General features: G+C 40.2%; 2 protein-coding genes across 4 annotated transcripts in view; one reads left to right on the top strand and one right to left on the bottom strand.

Moving 5' to 3' along the window:
- Nucleotides 1–5,474, top strand: part of PDXDC1 (pyridoxal dependent decarboxylase domain containing 1) — a 56,006-nt gene extending 50,532 nt beyond the window's left edge. The window contains exons 20-23 of the mRNA XM_084641929.1: nt 1,785–1,877; nt 1,976–2,072; nt 3,572–3,676; nt 4,749–5,474. Of these exons, the coding sequence (XP_084498055.1) occupies nt 1,785–1,877; nt 1,976–2,072; nt 3,572–3,676; nt 4,749–5,011 (558 nt within the window). The 3' untranslated portion in view covers nt 5,012–5,474. The remainder of the gene's footprint in view (nt 1–1,784; nt 1,878–1,975; nt 2,073–3,571; nt 3,677–4,748) is intronic.
- NTAN1 (N-terminal asparagine amidase) overlaps nt 1–18,313 on the bottom strand; it is a 30,269-nt gene that overhangs the window by 11,062 nt on the left and 894 nt on the right. Inside the window, exons 2-10 of one of the 3 annotated variants that reach the window (XM_084641932.1) lie at nt 16,884–16,986; nt 16,721–16,786; nt 14,931–15,039; nt 13,582–13,655; nt 12,805–12,858; nt 11,077–11,130; nt 10,235–10,332; nt 9,003–9,116; nt 7,685–8,760 (exon numbers count right to left, since the gene is read on the bottom strand). In XM_084641932.1, coding sequence (XP_084498058.1) covers nt 8,719–8,760; nt 9,003–9,116; nt 10,235–10,332; nt 11,077–11,130; nt 12,805–12,858; nt 13,582–13,655; nt 14,931–15,039; nt 16,721–16,786; nt 16,884–16,986 — 714 coding nt within the window. In that variant the 3' untranslated portion in view covers nt 7,685–8,718. Of the gene's footprint in view, nt 1–7,684; nt 8,814–9,002; nt 9,117–10,234; nt 10,333–11,076; nt 11,131–12,804; nt 12,859–13,581; nt 13,656–14,930; nt 15,040–16,720; nt 16,787–16,883; nt 16,987–18,313 lie in introns of those variants that run through there. The other 2 variants (XM_084641931.1, XM_084641933.1) reach the window with 2 other exon arrangements.

The raw sequence follows: 18,313 nt of genomic DNA on the forward strand, positions 1-18,313 counted from the left end.
TCCTGTGTTTAAATCTTTTTATTACCCTGTAAAGTTACCTTCCATCCTGATTTTGCAGGTGTGATTCTTTTACTTTTTTCTTGAACTGAAGTTCTTCCTTTAAGAACCTGTTTGATTTTCAGTTCCCTATGGACAAAGGGTCTTGTCGGTACTCACATTATTCTCAATCCTCCCCAGGAAAGGGGGTGAAAGGGCTTGGAGGATATTTTGAGGAACAAGGGACTCCAAGTGACCGTTTTCCTGAATTTTTGTCTAAATCACTTGGTGGTGGCAGCAATACTGTCCAAGGACAAGGAAAGGATTTGTGCCTTGGGGAAGTTTTTAATCTAAGTTGGTAAAAAGAAGCTTAGGGGGTCTTTCATGCAGGTCCCCACATCTGTACCCCAGAGTTCAGAGTGGGGAGGGAACTCTGACACCTCTGCATAAGATGCCATCTTCAGTTCAGATCTCAAGAAACCTATGGTACCTAAAAAGGATCCTGATCCATTGGATCTGAAACTGAAAGGCAGAAATAACTTGTTGGTGATGGCCTCTGTGAGCAGAGACAATCTGCAGGAGTGACACCTCCCTTGGAACCAGGAACTTTGGTGGGGGAAAAACTCAGGGTGCAAAGAAGGCCTCTGTCAGCAGAGCTTCGGGAGTCAGTGGATGTGTCTAGAACGATCTGTCACAGATCTGGTTGAGCTCCCCAGTTGGACACAGCATACTGCTGTAAGGGGATTCAAACGCTGACTCCCATGTGCGCTTAGCTTGCTGGTGCTGAGCAGATGTTAGGTACTGTCCCAGTCTAACAAAGCAAACAGCTGTCATTGCTGATACACTGGGTTCAATTCTCCATCCTGAACTTCCTCAGTAACTGACCATGACAGTGGTAGCTAAAATCTACCATGTGGATCTCAACTTAGGTCAAATCTGGAAGGAAGCAAGGAGGACTCTGAAAAGAAAAGGAAGGCTTCTTCAGATTCCCACGCTGCTGCGTCTTTGACCTATATTAGACCTGAAAAAACTCAACTCCTTTATCAGGAAGTTCTGATTCTATATCTTTAAACTGGCATCCATAATACCTTCCCTCTCTTTGCAAGGTTGGTTTGCTGTTCTCAGTTTTAAGGCTATTTCAGTCAGATCATTGCACCGCCAATATCTTTGCTTCCTAGTAGAGGAGAATTATTTTCAAATCAGAATCCTTCTCTTCAGCTGTTCCACTGCCCCCAGAGTTTTTACAAGTGCCTCAGGGAGGTGGTAGCACATTTATGGAGACAAGAGATCCACATATACCTGTACTTGGATGACGGGTAAATCAACGTGTTGCCAGAACAAAATCTATCCAAACTCATATCCTTCACTGATGCTCCCTATTTGAGTTGGGGCTCTCAGAAAGTTCAGGAACAGTGAGAGGAGGAGATAGGTGGAGGTGCAATAGCGCTCCAGCAGGCACCGCAATCAAAAGGTTCAGCCAGCACAGCTGCACCACTGGCATATTCATGAGTATGAATATACAGAAGACACTCAAAGAACTCTGGCTAGAGGTGAGTAGCCTACTTCTAAGCAAGAGAAATACATGCCATTGCAATTAAATGTGTGGCATTCTGACTTCAAGATCCATGTAAAAAAACCCTATTCTCAATCTATAGTTGTCTATTTATAGTATTAAATAAATGGCATTAGTCAACTGCTGACCTAATTTAGAAAAATGCACAAATGTCCCCATTTAAATTTAATCTTCATGTTAGGGACCAAGAAGCCAGTTTAAGTGCCGTAATGCATGCTCTTCCGTTTTTAATTAGCTGCTGGAAAATATGACTGAAGTCGTTAGAAGGGGGATACAGGAAGCACAGGTTCAGCTTCAGAAAGCAAATGAAGAAAGACTTCTTGAAGAGGTAAGAATTCCAAAATAATCTGTTATCTGCATCACATAACTTTGTAACACTTAGATGGCTCATTCACTGGAATCATCTTTTAACGGCATGTTTTACAGGGCCTGCTACGACAGATTCCTGTAGTTGGCTCTGTGCTGAACTGGTTTTCTCCATTTCAAGCATCACCAAAGGGAAGAACATTTGACTTAACAGCAGGTAGGAATAAATACATCTGCAGCAATAGTACATTAGCAATAATTCTGTAAAATGTGGAAACCTTTACAATGTTACACAGATTTCTTGTTAACTGATTTATAAGATGTCCAAATTATGTGATTAAAAAGGCACTCTTAAGATCGAAAGGAACATTGTCCACCCACCCCTTCTCCAACACTGAATAAGAAAATATCTAATGCCACCATCTGTCCAGTTCCCTTTAAATCTCAACACTTACAATTCTCAAGTCAAATTAAAGCGATTTGCTGGAGTTGGCTGTTGTTCCCTCCATTATGTTACAAGAAGGGGCTCTTCAAATCATCTGTGTAAGTTGGAAAATTGGATTTCTGCTTGGACTTCTTGTACAAAAAAACAGCAGGATGGGGAGAACTTAGTGTCCTAAGAGCATTCCTCCAAGTGTGTAATATATACAAGCACAATATATCTACATGTGTATCTGTATGTGTGTGTACATATATATTACGGTGGTACCCAATTGACCTGAATGCTCTAACTAAACTAACTTTTATATTTGAGTTCTTGGTGTCCTCTGGCCTGTCATATTCCCAGCCTTCACTAGTCTGCACAGTAAGACATTAGTAGTCTGGGACCGGCAGGTTAGAACCGAATTGGGACTAGCTATTGACTATGATGGGCATGGTGTGAACATGGCTATGTGGAGGGAATCCATGGCAGTGTAAAAGAGTGAATGGGAAAATTATTCTAGTTGGATTCCACTTGTACCTCATGCAAGTCATTCTGGAGTAAGTACTAGCCTAGTTTTCCCTGAGACTGTAAGTTCTCAGACTGGGGGAGGCTGATAAGGTGGTAGCAGAGGCCTGCGGGCAGCCTTATATTTATATATATGTGTCAGGCCAGCCTTATATTTATTTTTAAGCTAGGAGGGTGGGGGAAGCATGTTCAATGTGTTGCTTCACTTCTCCCACAGTGGTTGAAGCACAGAATGGAAGATTCCTTTGGCAGAAAAAGGCAAGATTTGCCTGAGAAGGATTTATCCTATTTCTGATCAAATGTTCCTTTAAAGTGCTGTGCTCACAGGGACTTAAAATGAAGTTTGAAGCTCAGGATGTATCAAGTTTCCAGTGGTGGAGGAGAAGGAGAATGTTCACTATGTTAGAAGTGGGGGTCAGTCATTTGATTATTTTGAGAATCTGTATGTAATAGTTCATGTCCCTTTCTGTACTTGAAGCATAGTATATTCTGTTCGTGATTAGAATGGCACAGATTCATGGGGAGATGGCAAGTACAGCTTCAGAATTGGGGCTTAGAATCTGAAAGGGAGTCAGGCACCTAAATACCTTTGATGATCTGGGCTTTAATACTTGCTTGGGGACATGCAGGAGAGTGAGTTAAATATAGAGCACCCGAAAAGTTTAAAAAATGTGTACTTAGTTAATGTGTTATCTGGTTCTAATATTATTTAGTGGTGTCAATAAAACTTTGTCTCTTTTCAAGACTTTTTTTTCCCCCATTGGCAGGCTCTCTAGAGTCCACAGAACCCACATATGTATCAAAAGCACAGGGGGCTGGGACCACTCCACCCCCCACTCCAACTCCCAATCGCATTAAACAAAGGCTTCCTGGTAAGTTTCCTCCAATTAATTTTAATAAATGTGCAATTTGATGCTAAAGAACACTCTGCTTTGTTGAAAAAGCTAATTAGTACATAATGGAGTTTTATTGCCTAATCAATGTACGAGATTTGCTTTATCGTCTCCACATTCCTGATCATGTCAAACTAGAGCACTAATCTTGTTTGTAATTGTACCTGTCCTCCTGTTGATTTTAAATGACCAGTGCAGCAGTCAAAAAGACCCAGAATGGAGCACCATTTAAATAATCTTTTCCCACCCTCATTGTGCTCTGAAGGAATAATTCCTGGGACTGCAGGAGAGATATCTATTCTTCTAAACACCAATACTGCCTCTGACCACAGGGCTTTTTCCTCTGGAAAATATTGTAGAACCGTAAGTTCTCTAGTTCGCTCTGAGGGTTACTGAAGTTTGAAAATCATCAAGAAGACAAACCAACAACCCCAAAAAAACAAGGAGAATGATTTCATTTATTTTGGCCACTGCAGTTTTTTTGCTGTATTACACAAATGTGGTATTTAGTGGAAGTAATGATATCTTAGCATGAAATTACACAACAACATAAATCTGCTCAGGAGAGGCAAGATGAGCTTTTTTTCCTTTCACTGTGTAAATGAGCTGATTACCCAAGTGTAGGCTGGCAAAGCTATACTGATGGTCTTGTCCTCTTTCCTCGGGTTAGATTTAGGTTTGAATTTAGTTTGGTCTGTCAGCTTCTCTAGTTGGTCATTAATCCTCTGGAAATCCCTTTGGGGCACAGTGATCTGTTTTAGTAACTTACCCATCCAAAACAGTCTTATCAAGTAATGTGTCCCTTGACTTGCTCTTTTTACTGACTGTCAGTTTTTTCCAGCCAAGCCTTAACTGGGTTACTGTTTACACAAGGGAAAACTACTACTGGTGCAGATTACATCAGTTACATATCTGTGCTTTATGTCTAAATGAACTTAAATGCAGCTATGGCTTTAAAAATAGAGACCAGCTTTTAAAACTGTGGCTTATAGTTTCTATAGATTTATCTGTGCATTTACTGCCTTCTAATGTTATATTCATTTTTCCACAGGTCAAAAGCTTTTTAAAAGATCTTTAAGAAGCTCTGATGGATTTAGTGAGACCAGTTCAGTTAGTCACACTGATGACTTGGAAAAGATTGAGCAACGGTCCCATTCTGTGTCTGCTATACAAGAGCAAGGGCCCGTGGAGACAGAGAAAGCAGAGCAGCAGAATGAGATAGCACAGGTAACAAATGACAAAACTGAAGACCTGCAAAGTGACAAATCACAAAATGACTCCACTAAAGTAGAAGAACAAGAAAGTCTAAGATAAAATCCAGATTTTGTGAATTAAGACTTTGTATAATAACCACATTCCCTGTAGGGCAGGGAAGTTTATGATGTATTCAATATGTGAACAGTGCCACACGTTAGTACAGTAACTACTACTGTAATTCACAATTAACAGGGATTTTGCACAAAAGCAAGTTAAAAACAAAGCTTTTTCCCCTACGGGCCAGTTAACTTGTTTTATTGTACACTTATTACAATTGTTTTAATCCTATATACCTTATCTCCAAAGTGATACCTGATTTATTTTAATGGTTTATACACATTTGCCCGAAGGAATATTTTTTGGCAAAAGTGACAGTTATTGTATGAATCCAGGTGGCATTATAGTGCTTAAAGAGTTGATCATACATTTGAGTTAAGGTTAAACATGCACCTGGTGATGATATTTGTAAAGTGGTCCTAACTTAAAAATATTCAATAAACCTACCAGTTGCTCACTTTTATATTTTAAATCAGTTTAAATCTTAAAAAAAAAAACCAACCCCACAATTACTCTGTCTGTAGTGCACTTCATCTCATTGCTTTTTTAATCCCTAATGTTCATTAGAAATTCATTGCCCCTTACGAAAAGGTTGTCAAGCAGTTGCGGTGCAATGAGTGACAGGGATGTATATTATGAATATGTAAATACTACTTTGCCATCAACTTTTTTTTTTCCCTGTTGTAGGAATTGGTCCACTCAGTTAAGCTCCTTAACCTTACCGGGCTTGTGTTAACCCTTATAGAAAGTAATAGTGCCTCTGCATGACAGTTGCTTCTTGCCTCTATCACTGGCAAGAAGCACTAATACAGATCTAACCTCATTTACTGCTGTACACCCTCTATAACCCATCCTATGAACACAGTTACTGGAATCTTTGGTTAGATATTTTTAAAGTTAGTAAAGCTTGAAAAAGTCATGTTGGTGATGGTTTCTACACTATTCTGATTTGAGTAACATAACTTACTTTTAGTAGATATTGTATATACTTGAAATTATAGGTTACATACACTACAGCACATAGCTCCTTTATAATCTGTTAACTTGTGATATTAGACAGAAGTTTAATGTTCAGAAGTATTTTCTCCACTATATTACCTGCAGAAGGAAAACAGACACCCTAGAAAAAAAATAGATCCAGCCCTACAAAATTGACTTGTTAACACTATCACCAGTATTCCCTTAACATAAATAGGATGTGCGTAAATTACTACCTTGTGTAGGTCATCATGATGGTTCCAGTGGTAACAGGATTGGATAGCATTGTGATATTTTGTTAAGGATTTTTTGTTGATTTATATGTACTATCAACTTTTCAGTTTTTGATTAGCTGGGGAGTTGTAGTTAAAGTATATTAAGTCAAACTTTTTGTTTATAATTTCAGATACTTCTCAGATAAAACAGAGTGCAATTTTCTTAAATACAAAAACAATTAAGTCAACTAGTCTTCCTTATTAGTTTATTTGGAAATGAAAGTATATTAACATGGGTATATTTGTGGGGGGGCAAAATTAATTTAATATTTTTATATTTGGAATTGCTGAACTAGTGGTTTTGTTGGACTAGAGCTACATACTTTAGATATTACCCAAATGTTTCAATAAAGATTCTTCAAATTACAACATCTGAGAATTCAATTACCACTGAAGAAAGCTGCACTAACATCGGTGTGGTAGTTTATGAAAACAAGTGTTTTAACGATGGAGATGGCTGTTCTAGGTACCATTTGATGACATAAGAAAAACTAGGGTATCAAATACCTCTACTACAATCTCTAGCCAGCTATTGCACAGCCACTGTGTTCCAACTGTTGTTGCTACTTCCAGTTCACTCAAGGCTCAGACAAGTACAAGACTCCAGCAAGGTAGTTTGAGCCTCAGCATTACTGTAGGGAGGACCCAGGATGTTTAAGTTTCAAGTCCAGGGAGGGACAGAAGTTGCTTTTGAGTTCGGTTAAAAGATTCCAGAGAGAAGCCCTAGGGCTACTACTCTCATACAGTGAAACAAAAGAGGAGCCTGGAGGGGAGAAAATGGTAGGCTCATGACTAGTGTTGTGTGGGATACTGATTAAGGGAAGAGACTTTAAAAACAGACCTGGGCAGAGGAGAGATCACACCAGGGCCTGACCAGATGACAAGTGCTGCAAGCTGAATCCACTCTTCTTACTGGACATGGAATTACAGGCCTCATTCATTCTACTGGAATGCTTTAGTGAAGTTGTAATTAGCAAATTCAGCATTGCCCTGACTTACCAGGTGGATATACAAAAAGCAAATGAAACAATATTTGAGAGATGAAAGTAACTACACAATTAACCTGAAATCCATAACTTACTGTATTGTGTGATCCTTTACCTATCATTTTAGTCATGTGAAACAAGATTATCTACAACACTGAGAATTTATATTAGGGCTTTTAAAGCACAGTACACTTTATATAGACAGACTTATCAAAAAATGGTGCAGTTTCAGAATAACTAAACTGTCAAGTTTTCAGAGTTCAGAGATGTACACATGTAACCACAAAACAGAGATGACAAACCTCAAGCAAGTATTTCATGACATCTTCCATGTAGTTTCTTAACTTTAAAACCTGCCTGACCCTGATACTTTTTTAAGAGGGTTTTTTTTTTTAAAAAAAGAGCAATCTGAGTTGTAGAAATATTTCCATGAATGTTCTTAAACTCTAGCCACAGCATGTGAAGTTACATCTTTTCCTGTGTTTGCTGCAACCCAAACAATGTAGCAGTGAGTGAGCATCTTTGGCCATTTTATTTTCATTGTCCAAGCTTCAAAGAAATGCAGAAAGTAAGCAAACAACTGAAATGGTGAAAAGTTGAGTTTAATGTTTGTTTTAATAGAAGATGCCTAGTGACATCTCCAGTTTCTTTATTAGTAAATATAAAGATTTATTTTTTTAGAATTGGAAAGCTGTACTGAATCATACAATATTACTCTAACAGCAGTGGTAAAATGGCACTGTTTAACAAATATGCTTTCAAGGCTTATGCTCAGCAATCATTCCTACAGGGTTAATGATTGCATCTTTCAGTGTAGAAAAGCCCCCATCCAACTAGTGAAAAATCTCACCTATGTCACCAAAAAAAAAATTTTTTTTAATCTATTCATTCAAGGACTTAATGGTTGGGTGTCTAGAAGAACTCTCTCTCAAAGAAACCCAATTACCAATGAATATGTTTGTATACATGTTGTACTTTAAAGCGTATTTCAGGGGATACTTAGTCCCAACTCAGAAAAGCACTCTTGAAAGGGCAAGTGCATATTAAATCTCTCTCTAGGCAGATTTTGCACAAGGTATTAATATGCAACCGATTAGCACCAAAAGTAAAAAAGGGGGGCACAATTTTAAGGCCCATCTGAAAACAAGAAAATACTGACTTTAGTAGTAAACATTCACTCCCTTAGGTGAGTAACAGTGCAAACAAATGCACCTCTGCCAAAGTATTATTTTGAAAAAGCATTAAACAATGCTAGTCTGATCTCCAGGACAGCAGGGGATGTGACCAACATGGATTCAGAAAAATGCTCTTTGCAACACAGTGGCCACGCTTGTGGCAAGGCTGTGCTTTTCTAAAGCACATCCTTCAGTGTTTACCTCAATGTTAAATAGTTTCAAAATGGACTCTCTCCCATAAGCCTTCTTCAGTCTTTTTATAAAGTCGAGGTTTCCTGTTAGGAAACAGGGAGTCAGCAGGAAATGGATGCTCTTTTAAAAACATCAATGTGGATCTAAGGTGGGAAACAAAGTGGGGTGGTTCAGCGAGAGGTGATGTGGAAAGATTCTGAAAAACAAGATGGTGTCATGAGCTATTTCGAACCAGATGAATAAGAACATCGCATGGCTACTGGTGCCTCTAGCTTTAATTTCTGGCCTAGACAATGCACCCCCCACCCCCCTTCAGCACAGCACAGAAAAGCCATCAGGGTTGATGGAATGCTAGCACAAAACATATTTTTGTAACTTCAGTTACCTGTAATATCTGTTTATCATCCTGGTTCAACCAGAAGTCCACATGTGGGAAAGGCATCCAGAAGTAAGGTCCAATGTGGAGTTGCTCTGTCTTTGCATCATAAATATTAGTCATCTGTAACAGGGAACAGACTTTGAGGGTTTCCCTATTGAAATTGAGCAGCAGTAAGTGAACTGAACCCTCTATCACACTGAGCCAAAGATGCCATGAAGGGGAATGAGCTTAGAACTGGCTTCACAGCTTCTTCCCCCACCCTCTGATATGCAACAAACTGCAGCTCCTGTCCTAGGCCAACAGGCTATTCTTCAGTGTGCCCCTGCTCCTGTCCTGTTCAGCCATCTAACTCTCCTTCACTGCTTGCCTTGTTTCAGCTCCCTTGTCCACCCTGCAAGGCAGGATCCCCACCACTGCTGCCACTCTCAATTCTCCCTCCCAACTCTGTCCTGAATTAACCAAATGATTGGACAAAATAGCTGCTCTACACTTATACAAGAGGCTAAATAGCCTTTTTGTGCCAGAATTTTGGGCTCAATTCCTTAAGTGGCAAACCTTAAACTCACAGATATTCCAGTTGCTTCTATGCCATAATCCTGGGGATAGTAGAGGGTGTTCCCCTGTTATGGTTTAGTAGGCATGGGTCAAGATCCTGCAAATACTGCCTTGTGTGAGTGTCTTCTTACTGAAGTTGTAAGCTTTAGATGAAAGCAGTGTCTATGTAGCACACCTGCTTCTGAGAGATCATGTGGACTGAAGAGAGCTGGGTTCAATCCCCAGCTCTGCCACAGACTTCCTGCATGACTCAGGCAAGTCATTTGTCTCTGTATCTCAATTCCAGGTCTGTAAAATTGGAGTAACACCACTACCCCTCTCTCACTCTTCATCTGCCAGAGCCTGACTGTTCAGCATCTCACACAGTGGTGCTCTGATCTCAGCTGAGGCCTCCAGGAGCTACTGTAATACAAATACTGAACTCTGTCCTTGTTTCCAAATCGAACACTTGTGTCAGGTTTCCCATCAGGTAGCAGCAGATGTTGTAGTACAGATATTGGCTGGTATGTCCAGTGTTAGTCTCTGGTTACACAACCACAAACTGGCAGTATTTTATCTCATCAGAGTAATTTCTCCTTAAGGAGTAACTATTAGTTTCTGACACAGACAAACACATATCAGGAGTATTTTTCTCTTAAGATTTGTTCCCCGCCCCACCAAAATATATATTTTTCTTCACTCACTGGTCCTCCTGTTAACATACGGGCTGAACGCAAATCTTCATCTGGTCCCTTATCTGGAAAAGTTGCATGGAAAATCTCTGCTGTTTTAATATTCACAGCTGGGGAGAAAATGGTTTGAATAAAACACAGTTAACCAGCTAATGATGACATTTAAAATGTCCATCCCCCAACAAGCACTACATTCTAGACCAACAGCGCTCTTTGGCACAACAAAGGTGAATGTCAGAACCTATCAGACACAAATATCAAAGACTATGATAGAGAAACATGTCTGGTAAGTTTCACTTTCTGGTTCGCTTTTATCTTCACAGTGCTCTTTGGTTGGGTTTCTGGCAGCCCAGAGGAAAGTTTAAAGGAATATGGTCAATTTGAAGATACAATTTTTGGATAAAAATTGTATTCCTATAGTGGTATAAAGATTACTGAAACTGAAAGTAGTTAAGAAGAACAAAATCAACTAAACCCATCAGAAAGAAGTTGGACTCCAAACAGAAAAGGCAAAGGAATGAGCAGTCTAGTTCACTGCAGGCCAATAGTTCAGCTAAATGCCATGAAATAAACCTTCAAGCTCTCTCTATTGATCTCAATAAAAAGAAAAAGAAAAAATATATACATACTCCTGACCAAGAGGACCCTTTCCAAATGCATTTCCCAAGCAGCAGTACATCTTCAGTGTCTAGCAAAGCCAGTCTCTGGCTACCAATGTTAGCATCAGAGCTACACTGATCTGTGCACCATGGTATTTTGTATCTCCTATATTAGCCTTGGCTGGCAAAGGTGTTACCTTTGCAAGTCTCAACAGCAACCACTTTAAAACAGTATACAAGATGCATTATACTCACCTATTCCATAAATGACTGGAAAATGATTGTCCTTTTCCTCCCTATCATTTAATTCTGTTTGAAAAAGAACAAATACGTCAAAGCATGTTTATTTCCAAGCAGCATTAGTTTAGCTTTAGTCAGGGAGGTGCCCAGACCTTACCACAAAAAAAAAAAAAAAAAAAGAATTGTGGGACATGTATAAAGCAGCCACAAGGGAACTGAAGACTTGAGTTCATATCCTTGTTTAACTCAAGTGAAATGAATCTATTTATGTTTTTATACCATGTCTATTATCATGGTATACAGGACAAATTCAGACACAGTCAGGGTAGTTCCATCTCAGAAGAATGGCAACTGCTTATGCCAGTTCTGAATTAATCCTTATCTTTGGTGGACATTTATCCACACCATGACTGGTTCTAGCCAAAGCTCTTAGCCCCTCAATTTCACATGCAATAGTTTTACAAAAACACACAGCTGTAATGATGCCATGTTTCAAAGGTTTAAGCTACAGCCAGTGTTCTCACTGAAAATGAGGAGATATCAAAAATAATCAGACTTGAATTGGCTACGATGGAGGAAAAAGGAAACCGAAGAAAAGGATGATAAAAACATTTATTTGGGGCAAGTGTTTTCTAGCCGTCCAGGCTCCTACACACTTCATTCATCTGTCTGCTGCAATACTGACTAAACAAACACATTAAATGCAGGCGGAAAGTCTAGTGCTGTTAACTGATCCTAGATGGGTTTAGATTTCCTTCCCAGCAGAAACACAAAAGTCTTCAATTTGGAGTGCTCACAGGACCACATGGGTGAAATACTTCAGCTATTTCCACAGCTCCTATTAGCAACTGCAAGTTACCATAGCACTTCTGATAAGAGAAGCCCTAACCTAGCCATTGCCCTACCTGCGGTGTGCTGTGGTAAATCACTACTTCCAGGATACCAACTCTGGAGTAAACACTGTAGGCTATAAGCCCTCCTGTGCCTAGAGCTCTCAGACTCACAAAGCTCACAGGCCAGATCAAGGATTGTGTCTACTCAAATGAAGAGCCTCACATTTATTTCAGGTTTCAGAGTAACAGCTGTGTTAGTCTGTATTCGCAAAAAGAAAAGGAGTACTTGTGGCACCTTGGAGACTAACCAATTTATCCGAGCATAAGCTTTCATGAGCTCTAGCTCACTTCATTGGATGCATATTGTGGAAAGTACAGAAGATCTTTTTATACACACAAACCATGAAAAAAACGGGTGTTTACCACTACAAAAGGTTTTCTCTCCCCCTCCCCACTCTCCTGCTGGTAATAGCTTATCTAAAGTGATCACTCTCCTTACAATGTGTATGATAATCAAGTTGGGCCATTTCCAGCACAAATCCAGGTTTTCTCCCCATCCCCACCCCCACCCCCCTCAAGGAGAGTGGATTTGTGCTGGAAATGGCCCAACTTGATTATCATACACATTGTAAGGAGAGTGATCACTTTAGATAAGCTATTACCAGCAGGAGAGTGGGGTGGGGGGAGAGAAAACCTTTTGTAGTGGTAAACACCCATTTTTTCATGGTTTGTGTGTATAAAAAGATCTTTTGTACTTTCCACAGTATGCATCCGATGAAGTGAGCTGTAGCTCATGAAAGCTTATGCTCAAATAAATTGGTTAGTCTCTAAGGTGCCACAAGTACTTCTTTACATTTATTTCAAACACTAAACATACTTTTTACAAAAGGGAAAACATTAAAACTCTTACCTGTCACACAGAAAGTCACTATATGGACATCATCTTGCTGGAGATCAAATGCTCCTACAGCAACAACAGTAGCAGCAAGGTATAAAACTGACTCATGTCAAGGCATGTGCTGCATATAAACGATGGGGTATATTAATACTATGCACTGCAGATTAGATGCGAGGCCCTCATTACTAGCAGGAAATCTCCCACTCCATTGTTCTTGACACAGATCATGGACCAGTGTTTGTTTTCCAGATATGTCTCAATATCTTGCTCTTATAAAATAAAGAGAAAGCTACTCTATATAACAGTAATTCACACAACTGGCCACAGGCAAGGGCAGAAAGTTGTTAAAGAGAAAGCCTTGTTCTATCAACATTTTATTCCTTTTACAAGCATTCGGTTAAGGTAGCTCTGGCATTGTGATCTCAGGTTTAGTTTGTTACACATTTATCGGGGTACATTCATTAGTAATACCCATTTTATATATGGGGAAATATAGGTAGAGAGAGAAGAGACTTGCCCAAGATCATACAGCATGTCATATATATCTAGATATATATTTTACACACACACACACACACACACACACACAGTACATGTGTAAATCATCTCACTGCACCACCCCATGTATAAACACATGACGCACTTCAAATTCTCAAGTGCAGAAAAACTCAAATCCAAGATTTTTTCTACTGTATAATTGAGGATTAAGATTTTACACACACACACTTGGCCCAAATCCAGCCAGAATTCTAATTTTTGGACATGAGAATGCAAAAAACGTGAACTTACTAAGAAGCTGATTAGTAAGTTTTTGTGATAACTGCCTATCATCATTGAAACCTCCAACTAGGTGAACTTCCAGCCTAACAAATAGAGATGGAATAACAAGAAACAGTAATTAAAAAGGCATCTCAAAGTGAATAGCTATTCAATACCATCCCCAGCCCACACCGTACAGTGATCATTAGAGACGGCTCATTTATTACAGTCATATGCGCCAGTTGATTGTGTATTATCTCATGACCTAATGTGAGTAACCTCTTTGTTCTGGACATTATAGGGAATATCAGCTGAGCAGCACAAACTAAGGACTTGAATCTGAGAGGCACTGAACATGGGCAGTTGCCACTGAGCTTGATGGGATTTAATAGGTGCTCAGCTCCTCACTGGACTGGACCTTAAATTACAAAGCTATGTTTTAAGCTTCTCAACAAAGATCAATTAAATGTACTCCAATGACTTCCTTACAACCCACTCAAACCTTAAGATGGGGTCTTTGTGAGACGTCTGTGTAAATAGGACTCCTCTTTCATTCTATAGGTCTGTTTTCTGTGGCCAAGCTTTTCTAAAGTGACTAGTGATTTTCAGGTATCCAACTTCAGACACCGTAAAGGGACCCAATTCTTAGAAAGTGCTGAGTAGTCACCAGCTGAAAATCAGGCCCCTTTAAGGTGTTTCAAGCAAGATACTCAAAAGCAACAGGCTTTTGAAAGTCTTAGACCAGGTATATTCAGCGTTGTATCTGCCAGCTTTACCAAGTTTTGCCTCTACAGGTCTAACAGGAGTAAACACGATCAAAAGGAATTGAGCTGGATTCTTTTCTGGCTCCCACAACAGCAACAGAATTTATAACTAAATTCTGACTCAGAATCTTTATTGTTTTATGTGCAAGCCAGAAACTTCCAGATTAACTCAGATCCCAGGATGAGTTTACAGGACCAACAGTTTTAAAAAAAGCAAAAATTCATTTGTGAAACTAATCACATTTGAGATGGAAATCGCTGAGACCCAATAAACATGGACCCTCACAATGGCAGTTTTACAGAGACACTATTCAAAGCAGCATCACGCTTTAAATTAAAACCCTGCTAAGAGAACTACAAAAATAATATATACATACAAACGTCGATGTCAGTAAATCAAGAACAAGAAAAGCAACTAAATCTGTAAATGCCAGTAGGCAAAAAAATATTACTGCGGAAACAGTACCTTGTTGAGATGTATTTTCCTGCCCTGGCTCAGCACACCGCTAATTCTTTATCTGAGCCCCAAACGATCACATTTAGAATTTCTCACCTTACACACAACAGTGACCCTTGTGAAATACCATACACAAGACATAATATAGCAGTGCCAACCTTCCACATTCTGTGTCATTAGAGAACGATTTTACTGCACTCATAATCAGCGACACCTCGGCATGCGTGTTTGATCCATCACAGTGTGTCAAGCAGGTAGCCCCACTCCCTGGAAGGCAGGCAATAAGAAAACATTTCATAGAATCATAGAATATCAGGGTTGGGAGGGACCTCAGGAGGTCATCTAGTCCAACCCCCTGCTCAAAAGCAGGACCAATCCCCAATTAAATCATCCCAGCCAGGGCTTTGTGAAGCCTGACCTTAAAAACTTCTAAGGAAGGAGATTCCATCACCTCCCTAGGTAACGCATTCCAGTGTTTCACCACCCTCCTAGTGAAAAAGTTTTTCCTAATATCCAACCTAAACCCCCTACACTGCAACTTGAGACCATTACTCCTTGTCCTGTCCTCTTCTACCACTGAGAATAGTCTAGAACCATCCTCTCTGGAACCACCTCTGAGGTAGTTGAAAGCAGCTATCAAATCCCCTCTCATTCTTCTCTTCTGCAAACTAAACAATCCCAGTTCCCTCAGCCTCTCCTCATAAGTCATGTGTTCCAGACCCCAATCATTTTTGTTGCCCTTCGCTGGACTCTTTCCAATTTATCCACATCCTTCTTGTAGTGTGGGGCCCAAAACTGGACACAGTACTCCAGATGAGGCCAGATGAGGCCTCATCAATGTACAATTTACCTGACCACAGCTCCGTACAACAGCAACAAAAACTCTGTCATTCTGTAGAGCAGCTAATAAAAATGGATAAACCGCATCCAGATTTTACAGGAGGAGGAACTGACACTAAAAGAGATTAAGTGACTTGTCTGATATCACACAAATTCAGTGTAGTCAGGAACAGAACCTCAGTCTCCTGATTCCCAGTACCCTGCTGAAACCACTAGGTCCCGTGCTGCCTTCATAAGAGCCAGGGACTGAGTTCCAGTCCCATCTCAGTCACTAAGGACTTGTCCACATTTGAAACACTACTCAGCTGTGCTGCTGCAGCACTTCAGTGTGGACACTACCTATACCAGCAGTTCTCAGACTGTGGGGCGGGACCCCAAAGTGGGTTGCCAGGGCTGGCTTAGACTCACTGGGGCCCAGGGCTGAAGCTGAAGCCTGAGGGTTTCAGCGCTGCATGTTGGGCTTCAGCTTTGCGCCCTCCTCCTTCCCCCCCCCCCCCCCCACGGTCAGTGGGGCTCAGGCAGGCTCAAGCTTCGGTCCCCCGGCCTGTGGCCGTGTAGTAATTTTTATTGTCAAAAAGGGGGGTCGGGGTGCAATGCAGTTTGAGAACCCCTGACCTATACCAACAGGAGTGGTTCTTTCGTCAGCATATGTAATCCACCTCCCCAAGAGGCAGTAGCTAGGTCAATGGAAGAATTCTTCTGCGGACGTAGTGCTATCTACACAGGGACTTCGGTCGGCTTAACTTCGTTGCACAAGGGGGTGGATTTTTCAATCTAAATCTGGATCGATTTAAATTCTTTAGTGTAGACAGGCCCTGAGTCACTGTAAGACACTAGACAAGTCAATTACTTAACCAAAAAAACCAGATTCCTGCGGTCCAAGGGTTAGGTGAACACGCAGCTCTAGTGTATTGCCGAAGGTAATGAAGGCTGGTAATAGCAAGATCTGTTTCTTAAAACATGACCCATGCAAACTAGACTCAATGAATTAGAACACTCAGTGCAAACTCAATACACCAAATGTGGAAATTCCATATGAAATAACAGTTATTACACAGCCATTACTTGAGAAACATGCATCTCATGGTCCAGGTTTCCTTTATGATACCTGTGTGTCTGAGCACCACCAAGTGGCAGGTAGTTGCATCATCAGACCCAAGAATGGACACGGATCCTGTTTTAAAGGAGAGAAATACAGTAAGATGTATGTATGTATGTAAGTAATACATGCCTGTTGCTTCAATAGCTAACATTATTGCATCCCCACGTACCATCTTTAGGGGTAGTCACTGCAAACTCTCTTTGTTGGATATATAGAAGTCCTTTGGGTCCCACTGTTTGAGCTGGTTGGCCTCTTAGAACTCTTGTTTTCTCCTGTAAATAAATTGCACTCAGACTAAAATGGCTGAAAGAACAGGTACAGCAAGTACTAGAATGGACACTGACCGACCCAGGCCTATGGAAAACAAACGGAATTAGGTGGCAGTTCAGGGAAGACCATGAGTTCTAAGGTTGACCATAAATACTTATATTTCATGGCGTTTTACATCTTCAATAACGAAGGCGGAGGCCAAAGACTAGGAACATGGATTGGATATCAGCGGACCTGAGAGTGACTGATTTCCACAACAGCCAAGTGTACAATCATGAGTTTTGGAAGAAGGCTATAAAAGTCACTTCCCAAAGAGGGAAGTGGCAAGAAAGAAGAAGAGTGTTTACATCCTCAAGGCTCTTTCCAAACATTAACCAGTTAATCTTCACATCACCCCAGAGACAGTCATCCCCACTTCAAAAATGGACAGACAGAAGAAGAAAGAGACTTGACCAAGGCCACACAATCATCAATCAGCACAAGAGCTGAACTCAGCAGTTTCTGGCTCCTAGCTTTGTGCTCAGTCTACTGCTATGACTAGAACAGTTAAATATTTAAGTCAGACCTATTAGTTTCCCTATAGTTGTTGTCTTGGATGCTTTTAAGAGAAATTCACAAAGGATATTTTTTGAAGGCTTGACTGTGATAATCTTACACACAGACACCAAATAGCATGATGCAACATGAGTAGTCCAGCTAAAGTCAAAAAGGCTCCTTATGGAGGAAGGTACTGTTCAGGGTGAGTAAGGTAATCACAATCTAGAGCTAAAATACCAGAAGATATGAACAAAATAATCAACTTGATTTCTTGTAAGTTGTTTTTATTTGATGATTTCATTCATTATAAATCTTTATTATTATTATATATTAGTACTAGATAATTAACATACATAAGCCTCCTATTTGAAGAATGAACCAAAGTCTACTGTACCAGCAAACCCTGGATTGCTCAAATGACTCTGGGTCTCCCCATTAGTAGCTGTCTTGGAAGTAGGAGTACAAACACTATGTTCACTTCTTTAGCTAGTAAGAAACTGCTCCCACTGGCTTGAATGCAGTAGAGGGATAAATTCTAAGTGATATTTGCTCATCTACGCTCCACAAAACATTACATAACCCTCCTTCCCATAAACCAAACTATTACTGAGTACTCTATTTCCTGACCACACACATCATTCAACACTGATTTACTTTAATACCCAATTACAAACTTGAATCTGTTTTGTTCTAGCAATGTCTAAGACTAGCTATGCATAGCCTGATTTGGGAGCTGCAAGGGCTTAGTACCTGTGAGAATCTAGCCAGAAACTTTATTATAGGGTATGGACT

Source organism: Lepidochelys olivacea, assembly GCF_965140295.1.
Source record: "Lepidochelys olivacea isolate rLepOli2 genome assembly, chromosome: 10".
Classification (NCBI taxonomy): domain Eukaryota; kingdom Metazoa; phylum Chordata; order Testudines; family Cheloniidae; genus Lepidochelys; species Lepidochelys olivacea.